A 19,604-nucleotide genomic window follows, 5' to 3' on the forward strand; every position below is an offset into this window, starting at 1 on the left:
AACTGGAATAAATAGGGAGAGAGGGGGAGGCGGACCGAAGATGGAGAGTAAAGAAGATAGGTGGAGAGGGTGTAGGTGGGGAGGTAGGGAGGGGATAGGTCAGTCCAGGGAAGACGGACAGGTCAAGGAGGTGGGATGAGGTTAGTAGGTAGCTGGGGGTGCGGCTTGGGGTGGGAGGAAGGGATGGGTGAGAGGAAGAACCGGTTAGGGAGGCAGAGACAGGTTGGACTGGTTTTGGGATGCAGTGGGTGGGGGGGAAGAGCTGGGCTGGTTGTGTGGTGCAGTGGGGGGAGGGGATGAACTGGGCTGGTTGAGGGATGCAGTGGGGGAAGGGGAGATTTTGAAACTGGTGAAGTCCACATTGATACCATATGGCTGCAGATTTACAAAATCATAACGTTTGAGTGTTAACCATGACAGCCCCAGGAATTTTGCATGCCATTCATTATGCAGCTTCCTTCTTCCTTGTGTGCAGATTGAACTACGGGTTAAAACTTGGCAACGATCACAGAAATATGGCTCTAGGTAACACTACACCGGCTCAATGAATAAGTACAAAATTAATGACCGTTCTTAGAAATATTGAATCGAAATGAGACTATTATACGGTGCTGTTCTTTCTCAGTTTCGTAGTTCGCAGTGTGAAATTGTTCTATTTGGGGACTGCAAGCATTTCATGTTACAGGGTAATTAGAACAACTTTACAAACATTTCTTGTGCCTTGCTGTTGAAACCCGAATGAGCAAGTGTTGATGACAATGAAATAGACAAATATGGTGGTCCAATGTTTTTAATTCTATATTTGGGATGTGGACATGCTCCCAAGCCCAGCATTTAATTGGCTTCCCTATATGGCTTTGAACTGAATACTTGTACCTTGCCAGGCCATTTCATTGGGACCAGGTAAAGCCTGCAGATTACCTTCTCTAAAGGGCATGAGTAAACCAGATGGGTTTTTACAACAGTTTATAGTTTCGTGGTCATTATTATTGAGACAGGATTTATTAACTGAATGTTAATTCTACCAGCAGCCATTGGTGGGATTTGGATCCACATCTCCTAAGTGTTAGCCTGAACCTTTAGATTGCTATTCCTGTGTCATTAACATAAGCCACCATCTGGCCACTATTATTGCTATCATTATTGGTGATTATTCTAGCAGGCAAGGTTGTGACTTCAAGTTCTACTGTGGCATCCTGAACTTTAAGTCTTATTGTTTGTGGAGTTGGTATGAGGAAGATAATGATGAAAGCTATCATTCTGTTTTAAAACCACAAGTGTTTTACTAATATCATTCAAAGAAGGCAATCGACTGTATTGTTTGGCCTATTTGTGACTTGGGTATCTTAACTGCAATATGCTGCTGCTCCCCTTATTTTATGAGAACCTGTCTTTCAATAGAGCCACAAGAAATAATTAAAGCTCATAAAATAGGTGATGGTTGATGGAGTTAGGCTCTGCATAGAGTCTGAATCAAGGGGTCTGGTGGAAAAATCATTTAAAAAATGGCTTTCAACATTTTGAAGACTCAGGCCCATAGCTGATCCATTTCTGCCAAACCTAACACAGCAAGACGTTCTTTGTACCTCCCTGTAAAGGAACAATTCAGCTTCTTTGGCCCTATTATTTCCACATAATACAGCAAGTCTTTCCACGTTAAGTATTGATCCAATTCTCATTTAAATTTTAATACTGAACCTACATCAACCATACTTTTCAGGCAGTGCAATCCAGATTATAACAACTCAATGTGTATATTTTTAAAGAAAAATTCTCATGACACCTCTGGTTCTTTTACAATTACATTAAATCTTTATCCTTGGACTACTGGTCTTTTTAGCATGGGAAAGAGTTCCTGTTTATTTACTCTGTTAGAAACCCTTCATTTTGAACATCAGTATTGAATCTCCTTTCATTGATAACAGTGTGGAGCTGGAGGAGGACAGCAGGCCAGGCAGCATCAGAGGAGCAGGAATATTGATATTTTGGGTCGGGGCCCTTCTTCAGAAATGGGGGAGGGGGAAGGGAGCTCAGAAATAAATAGAGAGACCTCCAACCTATCCACTCCTCTCATTGCCTGTAACTTCCCACTGGCACTCATCTATCACCATCCCCCCTACCTTCCCCAGCCCCACTCCTCCTCTCTCTCTTTCAACTTTCCTGCTTCTCTGATGCTGCCTGGCCAGCTGTGTTCCTCCACTTCTCACTGTGTTATCTCTGACTCCAGCATCAGCAGTTCTTACTATCTCTGAGTGAATCTCCTTTTTAAACTTCTCTGTTTTAAGACCAACGATCCTAGTTTTACCAGTCCAGATTTCTGTATGCGTAAACCCTAATTAGAGATGCTTGTTTGTCCCCTTGAAGGTAAATTCTTGCTCATTGTAGATGTTCAATGTATCCCTGTGGTAGGGAAAAAAAGATGTAATTTGATTTCAACTTTTTTGACCCAACCAGGAAGAACCAAAACAATGGAGAGAATACAGATTCAAAACAACAAAAGAGAAGGTATGTTCTTTTAAAAAGTGGCAAATGTGCACTTAAGTACCAGAAAATGTAACAGTGCAATTTTGTTCCTAGTTATTTGGGCGATTGTTTATTTGTGTATGGTAATATTTTCTACACAAATCTGGAATTGTTGATATACTTTGCACATCAAGTTATGTAAGCTACTTTGGTGGGCTAAAGTTATGAAGTTTTGACCTTTGGTTTAAATCATTAAGATCTTAATTTTTCAGCAAACGAGTTTTGAAAGATGATCTTTAAAGTTATTCCTTTATAATGAATTATCAAAATAGTGCAATCTGTTTCTTGTTTTGTGACTCTAATATTTTAGAATTAGATTTAGACACCTTTCCTTGTCGTATACACCAAGCCCAGATAACACATTCTGAATTTAAAATGCCCCTTCAAGGGAGGAGAAAATATCATAGCCTAAAATCGGTAGAAATCCTGAAGATGCATGAACCTAAACTAATAGAATGAATATGAAAAGGGAAAATAATCTGAGCTATTTATTCTGTTGATCAGACCTTTATGATTTAAAGCAAATGATCGATTTCATTTGTAGAACCAACTGATTTCACTCCAAATAGGATGTGTTTACCTGTTCAAGGCAGAAATGGGAGTCGGGAAGTATCCTGGCTCAGTGCGCCTGCCTCAGAAGCATGAACCTCCAGACTTTCATCCTGGAGGGTGGGTGGCTAGGTGAATAAAACCTGCAGTCAGTCCCATCAATGCTAGGCATTTGGAGGTGGCACCAAGTTGAACCAGTATAAAGGCCTGCCATGGATCCGTGGGGCTTTGTACCAGTGATTTTTTTAAATCAATATTGAGCACTGTAGTCCTTTTATACTGACATTCACTTACCACCTCCCCATTTCCATGTCCCATTCAGGTCAAACCATTCACCCCAACATTCAGCCAATGCCCCCTCCCCTAACCTCCTGAGCAAACCTATGTCTCTCCGTGACCCTTTATAATCTCTGTAAAGTTAATGTAAACATATACCCCAGCTGCCATCCTTTATCCTTATACCCTCCATGCCAACACCTGAAATATCCCCCATAGACAGACTTCAGGAGGCATACTGAGATGAAATGAATTAATATTCTACGCACATATCACAGACTTCGCTGTATATAGACATTTTCATTTATGAAAGCCCATTCAATAATTTAAAGTCCTGCAATCACCAAATCCCTTGTGCAGACATTTATATTCATAACCCATATCAATTATTGCTAATCCTTTTAATTCATACTTGGAGCTGTTAATCAAACTAAGAACTTGGAGTTCCTCCTTACTGAGGTAAAAAAAAGCCAGACAACACTAATCCTGTAATGATAACCCTAGTCAAGAACCATTTTTGAAACTTCTAGAACTAGTTCTTCTTCATGGAGACACAGGCAGACTGTTTTGTTTCAAAATTTAAAGGGCAGGGATTTTAATGTCTTTGCAGCATGACAGTTCTGTATACCTTATCAGTGTTTGAACAGCATTAGCATCTCCATGAAATTGTGGACTATGCACTGCAGATTGAGTGTATTCTTGAAGTGGTAATTATGGTCGTCTTGACATATGCATCATGTGTAGATGGATAGATTCTTGATGAACTAGGAAGTGAAAGATTATTGGTGGTAGGTGGCTATGTGGAGTAATTAGATCAACTGTGATCGTCATGAATGGTAGAACAGGTTTGAACTGCTGAATGGCCAACTTTTTTTGTAAGAATTCTTTCTGTATCTAAAATATGTTGGTCAGTGAAGCAATGTTGTTGTTGTTCACAATAGCTATAACTGGCCACAGATTTTCTGCATGCTCTTGAGCTATTCCGAGATACAACTTCCAGCATTACACTTTTATACAAGCAAATGTGGCAAGCAACACTACGTCCCTTCAAAAATCTGTATAATGTCATTTTTAAAAACTGAATGAGAGGAAGAGAAACATTTGGAGAGATAATAAACAAAAAGTATAAGTAAAAAAAGACTTCTATCTTTAAAATTTTCAAAAATTATTGAATTCTGCAGGAATGAGAATCTGTTTTAAAAAGCTAACATTTATGTATCTATGAGGTAGTTTGACCATAATTAAGATCTGGCACTGCATTAAAAGTGCACTTGCATTTGAATACACCAGCTCTACCTTTTTTATACAGTGGCTTCAATGCAGAGTCTGTTTGCAGGCCTATATTGTCGTACAGCATATGGAGGAACAGGGCAAATCAGGCTACAAGTGCTGGATTCCCATCTTTGACCGCACATGTTGAACCTGGAAGTCGTCCGATTACTCCACAATTACAGTAGTGCTGAAAGTGTCACTAACGCTCCTAACATAAATCTGAGCCAATGTTATTGTAACTTAAATTTCTGAATGCTAATCCAGCTAAATCCTATGAGGTAATATTTGTTTTCTTTCTGTCAAAGGTCCCGGTCCCGTGGAAATACCAGTGGCAGTGGTAGTGAGTCTGAAAATTCCAGTAGAGACCGTAAAAGACGTAACAGGTATTCACATAATGAGTTACATAATGGGTCTTGTGTTATTGAAGAGAGTTTCCCACTTGAGGCATGCATTGGAAACTCGCCAGTCTGTGAATGGCTCACTAGACGGAGGCTGGAGCTGGATAAAGTATAACGTAGGCATTATAGCATGAGTATTTTTTTAAAATAAACTTTTCAAACTTTGTTTAAATGAAAGAAACAAGAGGAAATATTTCTAGTGTACTGTACCATCAGTGTCAAGCCTAGGTCTATGGTAGCAAACTCACTGCTGAGTTAGAGGGTCACAGGTTCAATCCCCATGCTAGAAGCTGGGCTGTTTGTCAAATTTCAGACTACAAGTAGTGAATCCACTTCAAAAATAATTAATTACTTGTGAAACCATTTGAGACGGCTGAGGGTGTAAGAACTGCTACATAATAACTTCTTTCTTTATTGGTATAAATGAGGGATTAGGAACAGAATCTAATTTGGCTGAAGAAACAGTAGGAGACACCAGGCAGTGTCACATCTCTAACCAACTTATAAACTAGCGCCCCCCCCCCCCAAACACTGTTAAACAGTCACTCTTAGCTCACAGGCGCACTTCCCCATGCCACAACAACAGGTAGAAGCTTCAAGTAAGATTTAGCACTGCATTAAAAGTGCACTAGCATTTGAATGCACCAGCCCTACCTTTTTCTTACAGTGGCTTCAATGCAGAGTCTGTTTGCAGGGCTATATTGTAGTATAGCGTATGGAGGAACAGGGCAAATCAGGCTACAAGTGCTGGATTCCTTTGACAATCGTTCACGAGTTTGCCGGATTCAATTATCTCAAACAAGGCATAACTTAACGCCTTCCTGCTCCTTAAATTTCCAAAAGGTCTGCCTGTGGTGTTACCTTCTTTCTGAACAGAAACTAAATTGTTACGAGTCCACCAGCATCCCCTCAGTGGTAGCTTCTTTATCTCCTTGCGTTATGGACAATTTAAAAAACATTCCTTCTGAGCTATGAATTTTAAAGGGTGTGTAAGTCTCTCCATTATGTATTGAGTCAGTTTGATTAAAACCAATGCACCAGCAAAGTTTTAACACCGAACAAGAAAAAAAAAGTTTATTATACACTGCTGCACTAAGTTACTTCCAAAAAGTTAGAAACTAAAATGTAGATAACAGTAGGAGTGATACTTTTAAAGATGAAATTCAGTTTGATCTTTTCAGGCCTGTAACTTGCAATTAAAGTGTTATTTGAAGTAAAGGGTTGAATTTCGAAAGTTGTGTGCAACAGTTATGATGGCTCTTGTGGTTGAATACTTGAAGGTTCCCTACACAGGGAGACTGAATAGGTAAAACAGATCTTAGGAAATGAATGATAGTCCTTGCTGCTAGTGCTTCACAGGTGGGTCACACTCAGCCTGCCCAGTTACTCCCTGTCACTGTGCTGACTGCAAAACATGACAAAAAGGATATATTTAATTCAATGCATTTCAGTCATGTATTGACTAGCCCGTAATACGATAATGGATGGTTGCTTTCAGCAATAACTGGGTTACCACAAGTTCTAATAGTAATTTGCTTGTAGAAGCTTCTGGCAGCTTGATCAACTTGGCGCTTGAATATTTTTTTAAAAAGTGTGAGTAAAACTCGAGGTATGGCGACATCAATGGAAGAAAATAGAATTCACTTAAGGCCAATGACACGGTTTAGGATCTTCAAATTGTTGCTCACGACTCACTAAGCTTCTCCATTCTTTTTCATTTCAGATCACCAGCATTGCAGTATTTTGTTTTTATTGTAGTTCAAGACCTCAGATGGTCTGTGGCAACTATTTCAAAAAGTCAACAGTCCATTTTAAAAGATGAGAAGGAAATAGTTTTCAATCCATTTGAAATATCCTCATATCTGCTTAGTCTCTCTCAAACAACAGCTACCCTTTTTCTATGAGATACCTGAAAAGTTGTAAAAGCTTTCCCTCAATACTCCAGTGGGTCTCTGTTTGTGTTCTTTCTCACCACGGCAACTGGCAGAGTTCAGGAGAAGTGGGAAAGGCAGCCCTGATCACTGGGTTCCCAGCTCATTATCAAAGTAACCTGTCTATCTGGATGGTCAGTATCCAAAGGAGCCAATCAGACTCAGCCCATTCCAACTGATAGGCAAATCAACCAATGAATGCTGCTTTCTAAATAGGTATTCTATTGACTGAGTTGGATGTATCAGTTTCCCAAGTTCCTCCTGTGTTACCACCTTGTGTTAGGACTGGGGACACGTGTGTTGTCCTTTTTCTGTTGGAGTTTTATTTTCATTTTGGACTTTGTGCTCCAGTGTCCTTCAGCCAGGTAAGTTAAAGCAAAGATTAGTTCCTCAGTTGTGCCTGCAGAAGGCTCTACCTGACCTCCTTGACTTCCAGAGGTCCCTGTTGTAAAATGATTGCCACAGACCAGCTTGAAGAAGACAGCACTGGCACAGTTGGACTTCCTGTTTGATGGCAGTCCCTTGAGAGGTGGCTGCCATGGGAATATGCATATGGGACTTTGCTGCACAAGATTCAGATAGATAATGTAGCAGATGTTCAACTGAGAGATTGAACCTTCCAATGTTTAAGGACAGACCAAGTATCGTGTATGAGGTGATGAAATCGTCAAAGGTTCTGTTCAATGTGAAGCATCATGTGGCAGTCATTTACAAACTGAAGATCATGAATGTCCATGTTGATGCGTCCTGTTTTCACCTGAAAGTGACCAATGTTCCTGTCCACGTGATAATGGTGGCAGTGGGTGGTAGGTCAACTCAGCTAAAAGAGTAACAAGAGTATCTCGTTGAAAACTAAGTTTTGATGCACTTTATAGACGAGAAAAAATCAGATGGGCAAAAATCACCTAGAAAAGAATGTCTTCAGGATAATATCTTAGAACAGCACATTCTGGAGCTGACCAGAGAGCAGGCAAATCTTGGCCTGCTATTGTGAAGCAAGATAGGGTTACTCGATTACCTCATAACGAAGACCCGTCTCGCTCGCAACAATCATAACATGGTTTAATTTTACAGCCAGTTTGCGAGAAATCAAAGTGTGTCCAAAGCTAATATTTTAAACTTAAATAACGATAATTATGAGGGCATGAAAATGGAGCTTGCTAAAGTGAACGGACCAATGAGATCGAAGGATAAGTCAATTGTCGGCAGAGCCTCAGTCAAGACTCTTCATATCTGTGTCTGTCAGGTTAAATGAGCCTTCAGGTGGCTGAGGAGCCCAGTCTTGGATCATAGGTTTTACTTCAGTACGAGATATTGTTGCATGGGGAACGGGCAGTCCTGTGGTGGGATTCTTCTCATTCCTCTGCCACCATTCCACTCATGGTCAAGTCATTGAGCCTCAAGGTGGCTTGTGCCTTCATGGTTTAGCAAGTGCCATTCCAAGTGGTCAGCAGCTTTCTACTTCCAGAAGGTGGTGTCAATTCCTCAATGATTTAGTATATTCCTGAATGTATCCTTATTCCCTTTTTCCTTTGGCTGCCTTTTGACCATCATCCAACAGAGTTAGGAGTAGACAACTGCCTAAGGAGGCAGTTTTCGTATACCTTGATGCAACAGCAAAGTTAGGCCTTTAGGAACAGGGATTTGATTTTGTTGGACACAAGTTCATGGCGGATGCTCATTGACGTGACAGTCCTCCCATGTGATCTTCAGGAGTTGACATAGGCACTGCTGGTGGAAGCTGTCAAGCATCTGAATATGACATCAGTCGGTGGTCCAGGCTTACAGCAAGAAAATAGTGGTCAACTCAATTTTGTTGACTGAGAAGAGGATCCTGCAGTCAGCTTTTGTTGAAAAAATAACAGGAGTAACATTACAGAAAATCTAAGTTGATTGGTTGTTAAGAATCTGTTAGAGACTCTGTGTAAATTGTGTTAAATTAATAAACTGTATTATTAAGTGCCGTAAATATGTGAAAGTCAGGAGCAGTATAATAAAGTAATATAGCTAAACCAAGTAGGGAATGGGAAGGAGAGTAAAGTTAACATAAGGGGAATGAGTTTAGGATGAAGACAGGTCTGACAGCATCTGTGGAGGAGAAAACAGTCAACGTTTTGGGTCCGGTGACCCTTCCTCAGAACAGGTCTGGGTGACCATATCTGTGGAAGTGCCACCCATTTGATCAGCTTAAGCGGTCGGGTTGGAGTTCAAGTGTCAACTAGAGGCACTACAATACATCCGTGAGGCTAAGGGTTATGTGAATAGCATGTTTCTAAACATGGTCACCCATGGCTTGAGGAAGTGCAATCAGTAACGGAATGAGTGGCCTCCATTCAGAAGAAGCGAGGTAAGAAGTCAGGAAAGCCCCAGAGTGCATCTCACTCAAGAATAGTCAGCGATCCTTGCTACACAAGTGGGGAGCAGATAGAGAGGGGAACCAAAATGGTAAGAGGCTACAAATAGGAATTTTGCAACAGCTGATGTGACTCCAGGATTGTGTGTTTCCACCTGGGTCCAGGGTCAAGGACGTCCCCAATTCTGAAGTGAGGGAGTCAAACAGTTTGTGGTTCACAATGAGATCAATGACATGGGTAAAAAGAGGGATGCGATCCTGCAACAAAAGTTTAGGAAGCTGACTAGCAGACTAAAAAGCAGCACATCAAATCTTTGGATTACTTCCAGTGCCACAGGTTGATGAGTATAGGAAAAGGTTCATAGAACAGATGAATGCATGGCAGTAGAGTTGGAGATTTCTGGATCAATTGTTTTGAATCTGGGGAAGGTGTGACCCGCGCAAGTCCAACTAGTTGCATCTGAACTAGAACAAGACCAACATCCTCATGTGGAGACGTGGTTGGTGAGGATCTAAATGGATTTGGTAGGAGGATGGGATAAGAAGTAGTGATGTAGTAGGCAGTGATCTGCAGTCAAGTATAGAAGAAGAACCAAGTCAGTAAGAAGGTAGTGTGAATATAGTCAAGTTAAGGTACAAGGGACCATGACAAGGCTGGATGCTACTTATTTTAATTGAAGAAACACATCAACCAACACCTTTATGCTCGAGCAGACTAGATGGAGTGAGTGGCTGAATTCTGCACCTATATCTTAGTCTGATACTCTTATGGAATCTTGTTAGTAAGGCAGATGTGTTGAGGGTGTTGATTAACTCATGGGGTAATGATGTCCTTGGAGATATGGTTGATGGAGGGGCAGGACTGGAAGCTCAATATTCTGGGGTATAGAGATTTTAGGCAAATTGGAGGCAAGGATGGAAGCGAGGAAGCTGTGTTGCAATATTGACTAAGGAGTTAGTTGCTGGAGAATTGTTCTCAATTTTGGCCACTACACTTTAAGAAGTCCATGAAGTGCAGAGAAGATTTACAAGATGGCTCCAAGGGTGAAAGAATTCAGTTACATGTTCAGGCTAGAGAGGATGTAAGGGAAACTGAAATTATCTGTAATGAACCAAGTATTAGAAAATAGATTGGGAGGAGATTTGATAGATCTACATAAAATCACTGACAGTCTGGTCAGAGTAGATAGAGTGATGTTGTTTCCAAAGACAGAAGAGCCAAAATATAGTGCCTGATGATTTGAGGATATTGACAAGACCAACATGAGGACAAATTACTTACTCAGCCAGTGCTTAGGATCTGGAGCCAGTGCTTAGGATCCGGAATACCATGCCTGAGAGAGTGTTACAGGCGGATTGAATCATGACTTTCAAAAGAAAATTGGAAAAGGTCCTGAAAAGATATTTGAAGAGTTTCATGGAAAGGTGGGGAGTGAGGTAATCATTATGCAATTATCATTAGACTAGCAGATTTTTATTCAATTGAAACCTCATCACTTTCACACATTAAAAGATATGAACAAGTAAAAGATGTAGACTCCACTACAATGTACTTCAACCAAATTAAAAAATACATTTCAATTAGCAATAACTGTGCAGTGCAATGATAAAACAGCCTAATCATTCCTCTTGTTTTTTTATTGAGGAAGCTAACCAGTGTAATATTTCAAGATATCTAGCTGGTGGCCCACACTGCTTTGTTAGCAGAAGGAATGACAATTATCTCTGCAAGATGTGCATTTGGGAGAAATTCTTAATGACGTATTACGTATATGCTTTGACAACTCTTAATCTTGTCTGTCTTCAAATTTTTAAAACCGTCTAGCGTGATAATGTATGATTAGCAGAAAAAGTTACAAATCCAAACTCAATTCTGCTTAATTTGCTGAATTTTTCTAGTGAGACCAAGAAGAAATCAAAAATCGGAGATGTACCAAAAGAAATTGTTACTGACTCTGTCTGTATGTGTTTGGTTCTAAATATTCTGCAATAATGAGACAAACTATTTTAAAGCAGGGAATATCTTTGAGTCCACCAATCGATGGCAGTATTAACTGTAATATTACATTTCTTCTATTTCCTAGTTAAACTAAAATTAAACTTAATTACTGCAATACCAGTTACCGCAGACACTTCAGATGTTGTCTTAAATTCTAGATTGCCCATTGAAATTAATCATTACCTTGACCTCGTTGGTCAATTAATTGGATCAAGTTAGATTAGCATCCTGAGAGATTTTAGCAGATAAGCTATGGTGAGTTTAGAACTTGAATCGTTATACCAGAGAGTTTTCCTCTAAATAAGTGGCTCCTTATTTGACTTAAATTCAATTTTGGCTTTTGCGTTCTAAGGCTTTAGAGATTTTCTTTTTGATTCGTGTTGTTTTAAGCACCCTGCAGCAGTTAACATCTGCCATGTTTGCATTGTTCAGATCACGACAAGAGAATGAAATGGTGGACTCAGCTCCTCAATGGGAGCAAGTGCTGAGGAGGCAAAAAGAACGATCAATGACTGACCCCAACAACAGACGTTCGAAGCACAGATCACGATCGTAAGTGTTCAATAACCTATTAATATTTAGAATAATCTGAACAATTAATTTTACCAATAAATGTCCTGTAATTTATGAAATATTATTTCATGTATTAGTCTTTCAGAGGTCAAATATGATTTAGTCATATGAAAATAATGCCCAAGCAGTATTTTTTGCTCCTATTTTCTACAGACGTCGCCCTGTTGAGTCAACATGAATATTTTTCTAGTCATTGCAGCAGTAATCTTTATCACCTTTTCTGAGTGAAGGTGCTGAACTCTGACATATACTAATTTTTGATGCCTATTCAGAACTGATCAGGCATGGCCCAGATTTATATCTCCGAGTCTAATGGACTGTAGAGAGATGCAATTTTCTGCTATTGATTTTTCTAGTCTGAATGAACAATGAGGTTGATGGCTTGTAGTTCAATTCACTCATCCCTCACCACACGTTATAAACAAATGTATATGTATAACACACAGCATTAGAGTGAAATATTACAAATGGTGAAGCAAATGAAACAGAAGGTCTGTGTCAGAATGAAAAAGAGTACTATGCTCATATTAAGTCAAACAGCAGAGCTGCACCTTGAGGCATGACAGGCCAGCTCTGTAGTATGTGTATGGGAATTTAATGCCTATTTATTTTCTTAGCTGTCAACTAACACAAGCATTTTTATCATGGCAATTTAGTAGTTTAAAAATATTTACTTAAATATAATCATGTAGAAGCTTTGTATATGCGTTTATGGAATGTTAATTAACCATCCTTTAGGACATTTCACATCAGTTCTCTATTGAAGCTTATGTTGTTGATCTCATCTGTACTGTATGTATAATGTTAACATTGCAAATACTTAGTTATTTTGTTTTCTGTAGGCGAAGTCCTGACATACAAGCAAAGGAAGAACTGTGGAGGCATATTCAGTGAGTATGAAATTATTTTGCATTCATAATGACGTGGCTGCTTCTCCCACGCTGGGAGTTGCCTCATTCCAGTGATGGTTAGCAGTAACAGGCAGGACACTTAAGCCCAAGGAGATTCACTAGGCTGCTATGCTCTAGAAGTGGGCACCTTGAGTCTGGGTCATGGCATACAACCCAAATGTTTTTCTTTCATTCATTTAATTTGGGTGTTGCTGGCTCGGCCCAGCATCTATTGTCCATCTCTAGTTGCCCTTGAGAAGATGATAGTGATCCGCCTCGTGGAACCACAGCAGTCTGTGTACTGTAGACAGACTGCTGATTGGCATCACATCCACAAATACTCACTCGCAACACCACTGATGCACAGCAGCAGAGTATACCATCTACAAGAAGCACTGCAAAAACTCGCCAAAGCTCCTCAAACAGCACCTTCCAAAACCATTACCATTTCAGGAGGACGCAGGCAGCAGATACATAGGAGCACAACCACCTTCATGTTCCCTGCACACCAAGCTGACTTGGAAATGTATTGCTGTTCTTCCAGTGTCACTGGGTCAAAATCTTGGAACTCTGTCCCTAATGGCATTCTGAGTCTACCTACACCTGAACTAGTGTAGTTCAAGAGGCAACTTACCACCACTTTCTCAAGGACACTCTGGGATGGACAATGAATGGCCCAGCCGATGATGCCCATATTTGATAAACGAGTAATTAAAAGGTAATGGTGTAATTCTGGTCATCCAGCCTTCTCTTTTAGATATCAGTATGCGGCTAGGCTGGAGTTTTGTCAGAGAATAGACGGGTGCTATTGATTTTGGAAATCATCAAAAATGGCAAAGCCTTTGTGGAGCCAGGTGCAGCTCTGAATTCCCTCCACCAAACTTTCAACTAATGACAATGTTATTTTGTTACAGGCCAGGAATTCCTATCTCTGTATTTTGTTGGGACAGTGTCTGATTATACAAATTCATACAGAATTTTTAAAAAAATATATACTCTCATAGCCAGCATTTATTGCTTATCCTTAGCTGCCATTGAGAAGGTGGTGGTGAGCTGTCTTCACGAACAACTGCAGTCCCTGCACTGTAGGTAGACCACCATTGCCGTTAAGAAGGGAATTCTGGGATTTTGATCCGATGACAGTGAAGGAACGGTGATATATTTCCGGATTAGGATGGTGGGTGACTTGGAGGGGGCCTTGTAGATGGTGTTGTTCCTGTCTATCTGCTGCCCTTGTCCATCTAGATGGAAGTGGTCATGGGTTTGGAAGATGCTGTCTAAGGATCATTGGTGAATTTCTGCAGTGCTTCTTGTAGATGATGTACAGTGCTGCTGATCATTGATTAAAGAAGGTTTGGATACTCGTGGATGTACAGCAATCAAATTAGCTGCTTCATCTCGGATACTCAAGCTTCTTGAGTTTTGTTCGAGCTGCACTCATCAAGGCAAATAGGGAGTACTCCTGCTCCTGCCTTCTGCCTTGTAGATGGTGGACAGGTTGTAGGGAGTCAAGCGGTCAGTCACTTGCTGCGGTGTTCCAAGCCTCATATTGAAATGAGGAAGAATCTGATAAGGTGCACAGGGAAGTCCTGTAGATATCTGCTTCATTGGACCTGCTGCACACAAAATGCTCCCAATCCTCTTGTCCATGAATTCCTCCCTGTCCCGCTAGACTGACACAATCCCACATCTGAAACCGAAAGTCGTATGTCACACAGGAAGGTGTGTTAATGGAAGATTATCTTACAAGAGACTTTGTTGCTATCACTGTGGCTCATTTTCTTACCTTGTTACCATCATTTAATGCAGACTTGGTAAACCCACAATAATTCCCTGATCGGACCTATGTTCTCAGTGTATAGATCAGGAGAAAGTGAGGTGCTCACTTAAGGCATCTGTTCAAAGAGTACTTGCATTTATCATGGAGAGGCTGTAGTAATCAACACTGGTGTGAATCTTGGCTGGATCTCATTGCAGGCACACCGTAGTTCGAAGATGTTAGTGTGGAGTGTCAGAGAAGAAAAGCCCCTTAAACATCTATAGTCATTTGCTTATACAATCTCCTTCTCTGCCACTTGCACGTTTTGCAAACTTTATGCTATATTTAGTCCCTTTTAACTTTATAAAACACTCCAAAGCACTTTACAGAGCATTATAAACTGTAAGGATAGAATTCTAGACCTTAGGACCTAGCCAACAGAAGGCACAGGCATCATCGTTGTAACATTTGAGAAGAAGGTTACACAAGAGGCCAGAATTAAATGAATGGAGATAACTCAATGGGATCTGGAGCTGAAGGAGGTTACAGAATTGGGAGGAGTGAGACACGGAGGAATTTGAAAGTAGGAATATGAATTCTAGAGTCAAGATGTTGCTAGACTGAGATTCAATGTAATTCAGCAAGCACAGGTATAATAGGTAAATGGGACATGAGCAACAGAATTTTGGATCACCTGGGGTTTTGTTGGGATAGAATGTGGGAAGGGTGCCAGGCTCACATTAGAAAGTAAGTCAAAAGGAACTAAAGTCATGAATGAGAGTTTCAGAAGCAGACTTTCTGACAGGGGCAGAGTTGAGTGATTTTACAGAGTTGGAATAAGTGGACTTAACATGACGAAAGTGTGATCTCAAAAGGAATCAAGGGCTACGGGGAGAGTGCAGGGAAGTGGAGTTGAAATGCCCATCAGCCATGATTTAAATGGCGGAGTGGACTTGATGGGCCGAATGGCCTTACTTCCACTCCTATGTCGTATGGTGTACTTAAAGCTCCAAGGATCTGAGCAAAGTAGACCTCCTCCAGTCCTACAGCCCTCTTAGGCTTCTGCATCACTCCAATTCTAGATCTTGTGCAAGCCTGTTGTTTTTGTTGTACCATTGGGCTGTGCCTTTGGCTGACAAGACTTAAAGCCCTGGAAATGTCTCTCTAAATCCCTTTGATGCTCTTTCCTCCTACTGTTTGAATGCTTCATCGTTTATGGCCTCAAAACATTTTGTGGCTTAGTATCAAATTTTGTTTGATAATGTGTCTTCAAAGCGCCTTGAGAAAATGTACTACATTTAGGGTGCTTTCTCTTCTGTTACCACTTGTGTATTCTTTGTGGCACAGTGGCTTAGTGGTTAGCACTGCTGTATTGATAAACCTCAGCGGATATTGTGGAGAATGAAGAAGCGAGAAGCAATCAGTTAAAATTCGGGGAGATAAATGTGGACCTACACTGAGGGGAACAACAGAAGAGGTATTGGAGGAAAGTTAAGAATCACATTGGTGATTTTGCTTTGTGCTGCTTTAGTACTTTGGGAAGGATGAGGCGGGATTTGAGGGATAAGTTGATGGCCATGGCTTTTGCGTTTCCTGCTATAAACTACCTCCATCAGCCTTTATAACCTTTGCTGATTCATCAGTTTGTGGTTCACACACTGATTCATCAGCAGTTCAGCTTTTTAAAAAAAAGCTATCGAAATGTCTTGCTGAAATTTAAGAACTTTCAGAAACCATTTGAGTAGTGAGGAAGCTAAGAATCCCACAGAAATACTACTTTTAATTATCATTTTTACAACCCGTGATATGCATTCCCAATGAAAGCAGACCATTTTTTACATTCACAGGATGTTGGAGTTGTCACTTGTTATTCTTATTGCTCCCAGAGCGTGTTAAGAGACAACCACATTGCTGTAGGTCAGACAAGGTAAGAACAGCAGGTATCCTTCCCTAAAGGACATTATGGAACCAGACTGGTTTTTCTTTCTAACAATCAGCAACAGTGTCATGGTTTTCATGACACTTCTAATTCCAGATTTTTATTGAACACAAATTCCACCATCTGCCATGGCAGATTTCAAACCCAGGTCCCAGGCACGTTATCTGCGTTTCTAGAGTAATAGTCTATTGATGATCGCACCTCTTGTGTATTATTGAGCATATTGTACCAAAACAGGTAGTTTGTAAGTCCTCCTATGCTTTATTCTAATCAGTCTTGGAGTAAGCAAGAGAATGTGTGTTTGTGTCTGTGCTAATGGAATACCTTTTAATTTTCTTCCGAATTCTGTTTTCCAGGAGAGAACTGGTGGATCCAATTGGCTTAACAGAAGAAGAGCTGAAAGAGATACCATACACCAAAGTAGAGTGAGTTTATCCAACTTGTCCAACCTGTATGATTATTTGCTGTGCCTTATTGTGTATCATATGTAGGGCGTAGTGGATTTACTGGGTTTTGCAAGATATTTTTAGCGTTAAGTCATGGAAAGGAGGTAATGTTTACTGTTTTTATTATCCATCTCTAATTGCCCAGACAACAGTCACATTGCTGAGAGTCTGGAATCACATGTAAGCATATTTCCTTCCCTAAAAGACACAGTTGTGAACCATTATAGGTTTTCACAACAATGTAATCAGGATATTGTTTTATTCCAGCTTTTTAATTGGCCTGGGGTTCTGAATTACTGAATATCACTGTGCCACTATGTCCTGGTGAGGATACTAAAAATGTCCTTTGTGCCTGGATTGAGCAGAGTTAGGACATGGTGCTGTATTTAGTTGCTGGTCTTGATCACAATCCATTGCAGATCACTCAAAGAAAGACTTGCAATTACAGTGCCTTTCATAGCCTCATAAAATCCCAAAACATTTTGCAAATCAAATGCTTCTGAAGTCTGGTCACTTGTAGGTAATGCAGCAGCTAATCTGCACATGGAAAAGTACAATAAACTGTATAAAGTGGTAATGAACAGATAGTTTAATGTATTGATATTTGCTGAAGGCCAAGGCACTAAGAGAGAGACACGCGCGCGCACACACACCACTGCCAAACACCGCTCCCCCCCCCCCCCCCCCCCGCCCCCGGCAACACGTCTTAGGATCCATTGGATCCTTTGCATAAGTTTGAAATGACAGAGACAGCCTTGGTTTAACATTTCATCTGAAAGATTGCACCAGAAGACATTGGAGCAGGTGTGGGCCATCCAACCCATTAAATCTGCTCTGATCCGATCATCCTCATCTCCACTTTCCCGCCTTTTCCTGTTGATTTTCCCCCTTGCTGATCTTTTTTAAAAAAAGTCTATCTCAGCCTTGAATGCATATAATGACAATCATCTAAAGTCCCCTGTGCTACCTATTTCCATTTCTTAGAAAAGAAATTCCTCCTCATTGTTGCCTTAAATGGGCAACCTCTTATTCTGAGATAAAGTCTCCTACAAAGGGAAACATCCTCTCGACATCCTTAACCCTCTGTTAAGTCAGGCAAGAATCTTCTATGTCTCAATCACCAAGAAGTCATCACTGCCTCAGTGTTGCATGAGAGCCTCAGTCTAGATGTGAGACTTAAATTTTTGGAATGGGACTAAAACTTACAACATCTGACTCCAAGGCACACATTGGCCTAAAGTGTGTGGATATATATCTGTGTGTGGATTTTGGATAAAGGCATGATTTAACTTGCATGGTACCTCACGGCTGAATAGCTTGACATCACTGTACACTCACACTTGCAGTTTAGCTGCTGTACTGGAAAACGGCTAAACCCAAGAGTATCCTTACTGAGCAAGAAAAATGAGAAAATGATGGTGAGAAGAGAGATGTGCTAATTTAGTTTACTGAACGTTGATATAAGATTTTAAATTACATAAAGTGTAACACAATTTTAAAAGTTGGGTATGATTTTTTTCTCTGTTTCTCAGTGATTTTAATTTTTTTTTGTCACCAGGACTCAAGGTAACCCCGTACGCATCAGGCACTCACATTCGCCACGAAGTTTTCGTCAGTACCGGCGCTCTCAATGTTCTGATGGTGAACGATCTGTTCTTTCAGAAGTAAAGTACGTATTTTTGGAAATTACAAATGCCACAATTGCCAAAGACTTCCTTAAATGATTTAAGGCAAGGATTAGTTGCGAAAACAATTCATTCTGTTTTGAACTATTTTAAGAATGGTTTCTCAAACAATCTCACTTTAGAGAATCTGAGATGATAAACTTGGTACTGGTCTAATTTTTGAACCATAGACCAAAGTCGCATTGGAACAATTGTACGTTGCTGGGGATGTGAATTCCGTCCGAAAGATTCATTGAAGATTTCTTATGAAATCTGTTGCTGAAAGACCCTTTGTAAAGTCTGCACACATTAGTCAATCTATTGCTGTGTTTCATCGAAATAATTTGGTGGACAACCTGATTTTTCTTCACCTAGCTCTCCCTCCCAAAAGCATGCCTTCTGATTTTAAACAATTAAGCTGAAGTGGTCAAAGCTATTGTGATTCCATGTTTGCTTTATACAAAGTTATCAATCGCACGCCAAACTGGTAAGCCAAATGTGTATCTGTGTATTTGAAGAGATATTCCAGAATTGCTCAGCAGGTAGATTTACCATCAAGATCTAGCATTTTTTGTTCCTGCAAAGCATAGCTGCAACTCTCTCTCAAGATACGCTGCAAGCTAGACTGTGTAAAGGCTGCTGATATTGTGCTCTCATTCTGGTTACTTACTCATTTCCCTCAGTGATATCATGATATCACATGTTTACAAGGTAATGTATATATTCTGAGTGAAAATACATCTACATTAAGGTAGTTTCAAGAAATATTTACGCAAAAATAAGTCCCTGATTAAGAATTTAGAATTGGAGAATTTAAGAGTTTGAGTCTATATAATGACTAGGTAGTGTAACAATCCTCCCATATCTCAGGATGGTATGACCTTCCTGAAGTCCAGACCTATCACTTGGCTGTTTTTGACTTTTATACGTGTGTTGGTATCTCATGTATTGTTGGAGGATATTCTTTGTGCTTTTCTACAATTTTACTCTCTCAGCTCATTTTTGGATGTTTTCTTAGCACAATTGGAGTGT

At 40.2% G+C, this 19,604-nt stretch overlaps 1 protein-coding gene across 5 annotated transcripts in view; it reads left to right on the top strand.

The window, feature by feature from the left end:
* Positions 1-19,604, top strand: part of epb41l4a (erythrocyte membrane protein band 4.1 like 4A) — a 247,186-nt gene that overhangs the window by 203,061 nt on the left and 24,521 nt on the right. For all 5 annotated transcript variants that reach the window (XM_059644692.1, XM_059644696.1, XM_059644693.1 and 2 more), the window contains 6 exons: positions 2,455-2,505; positions 4,926-5,003; positions 11,734-11,853; positions 12,717-12,764; positions 16,819-16,887; positions 18,467-18,577. In XM_059644692.1, coding sequence (XP_059500675.1) covers positions 2,455-2,505; positions 4,926-5,003; positions 11,734-11,853; positions 12,717-12,764; positions 16,819-16,887; positions 18,467-18,577 — 477 coding nt within the window. The remainder of the gene's footprint in view (positions 1-2,454; positions 2,506-4,925; positions 5,004-11,733; positions 11,854-12,716; positions 12,765-16,818; positions 16,888-18,466; positions 18,578-19,604) is intronic.

Source organism: Stegostoma tigrinum, chromosome 3 (genome assembly GCF_030684315.1).
Source record: "Stegostoma tigrinum isolate sSteTig4 chromosome 3, sSteTig4.hap1, whole genome shotgun sequence".
Lineage (NCBI taxonomy): Eukaryota > Metazoa > Chordata > Chondrichthyes > Orectolobiformes > Stegostomatidae > Stegostoma > Stegostoma tigrinum.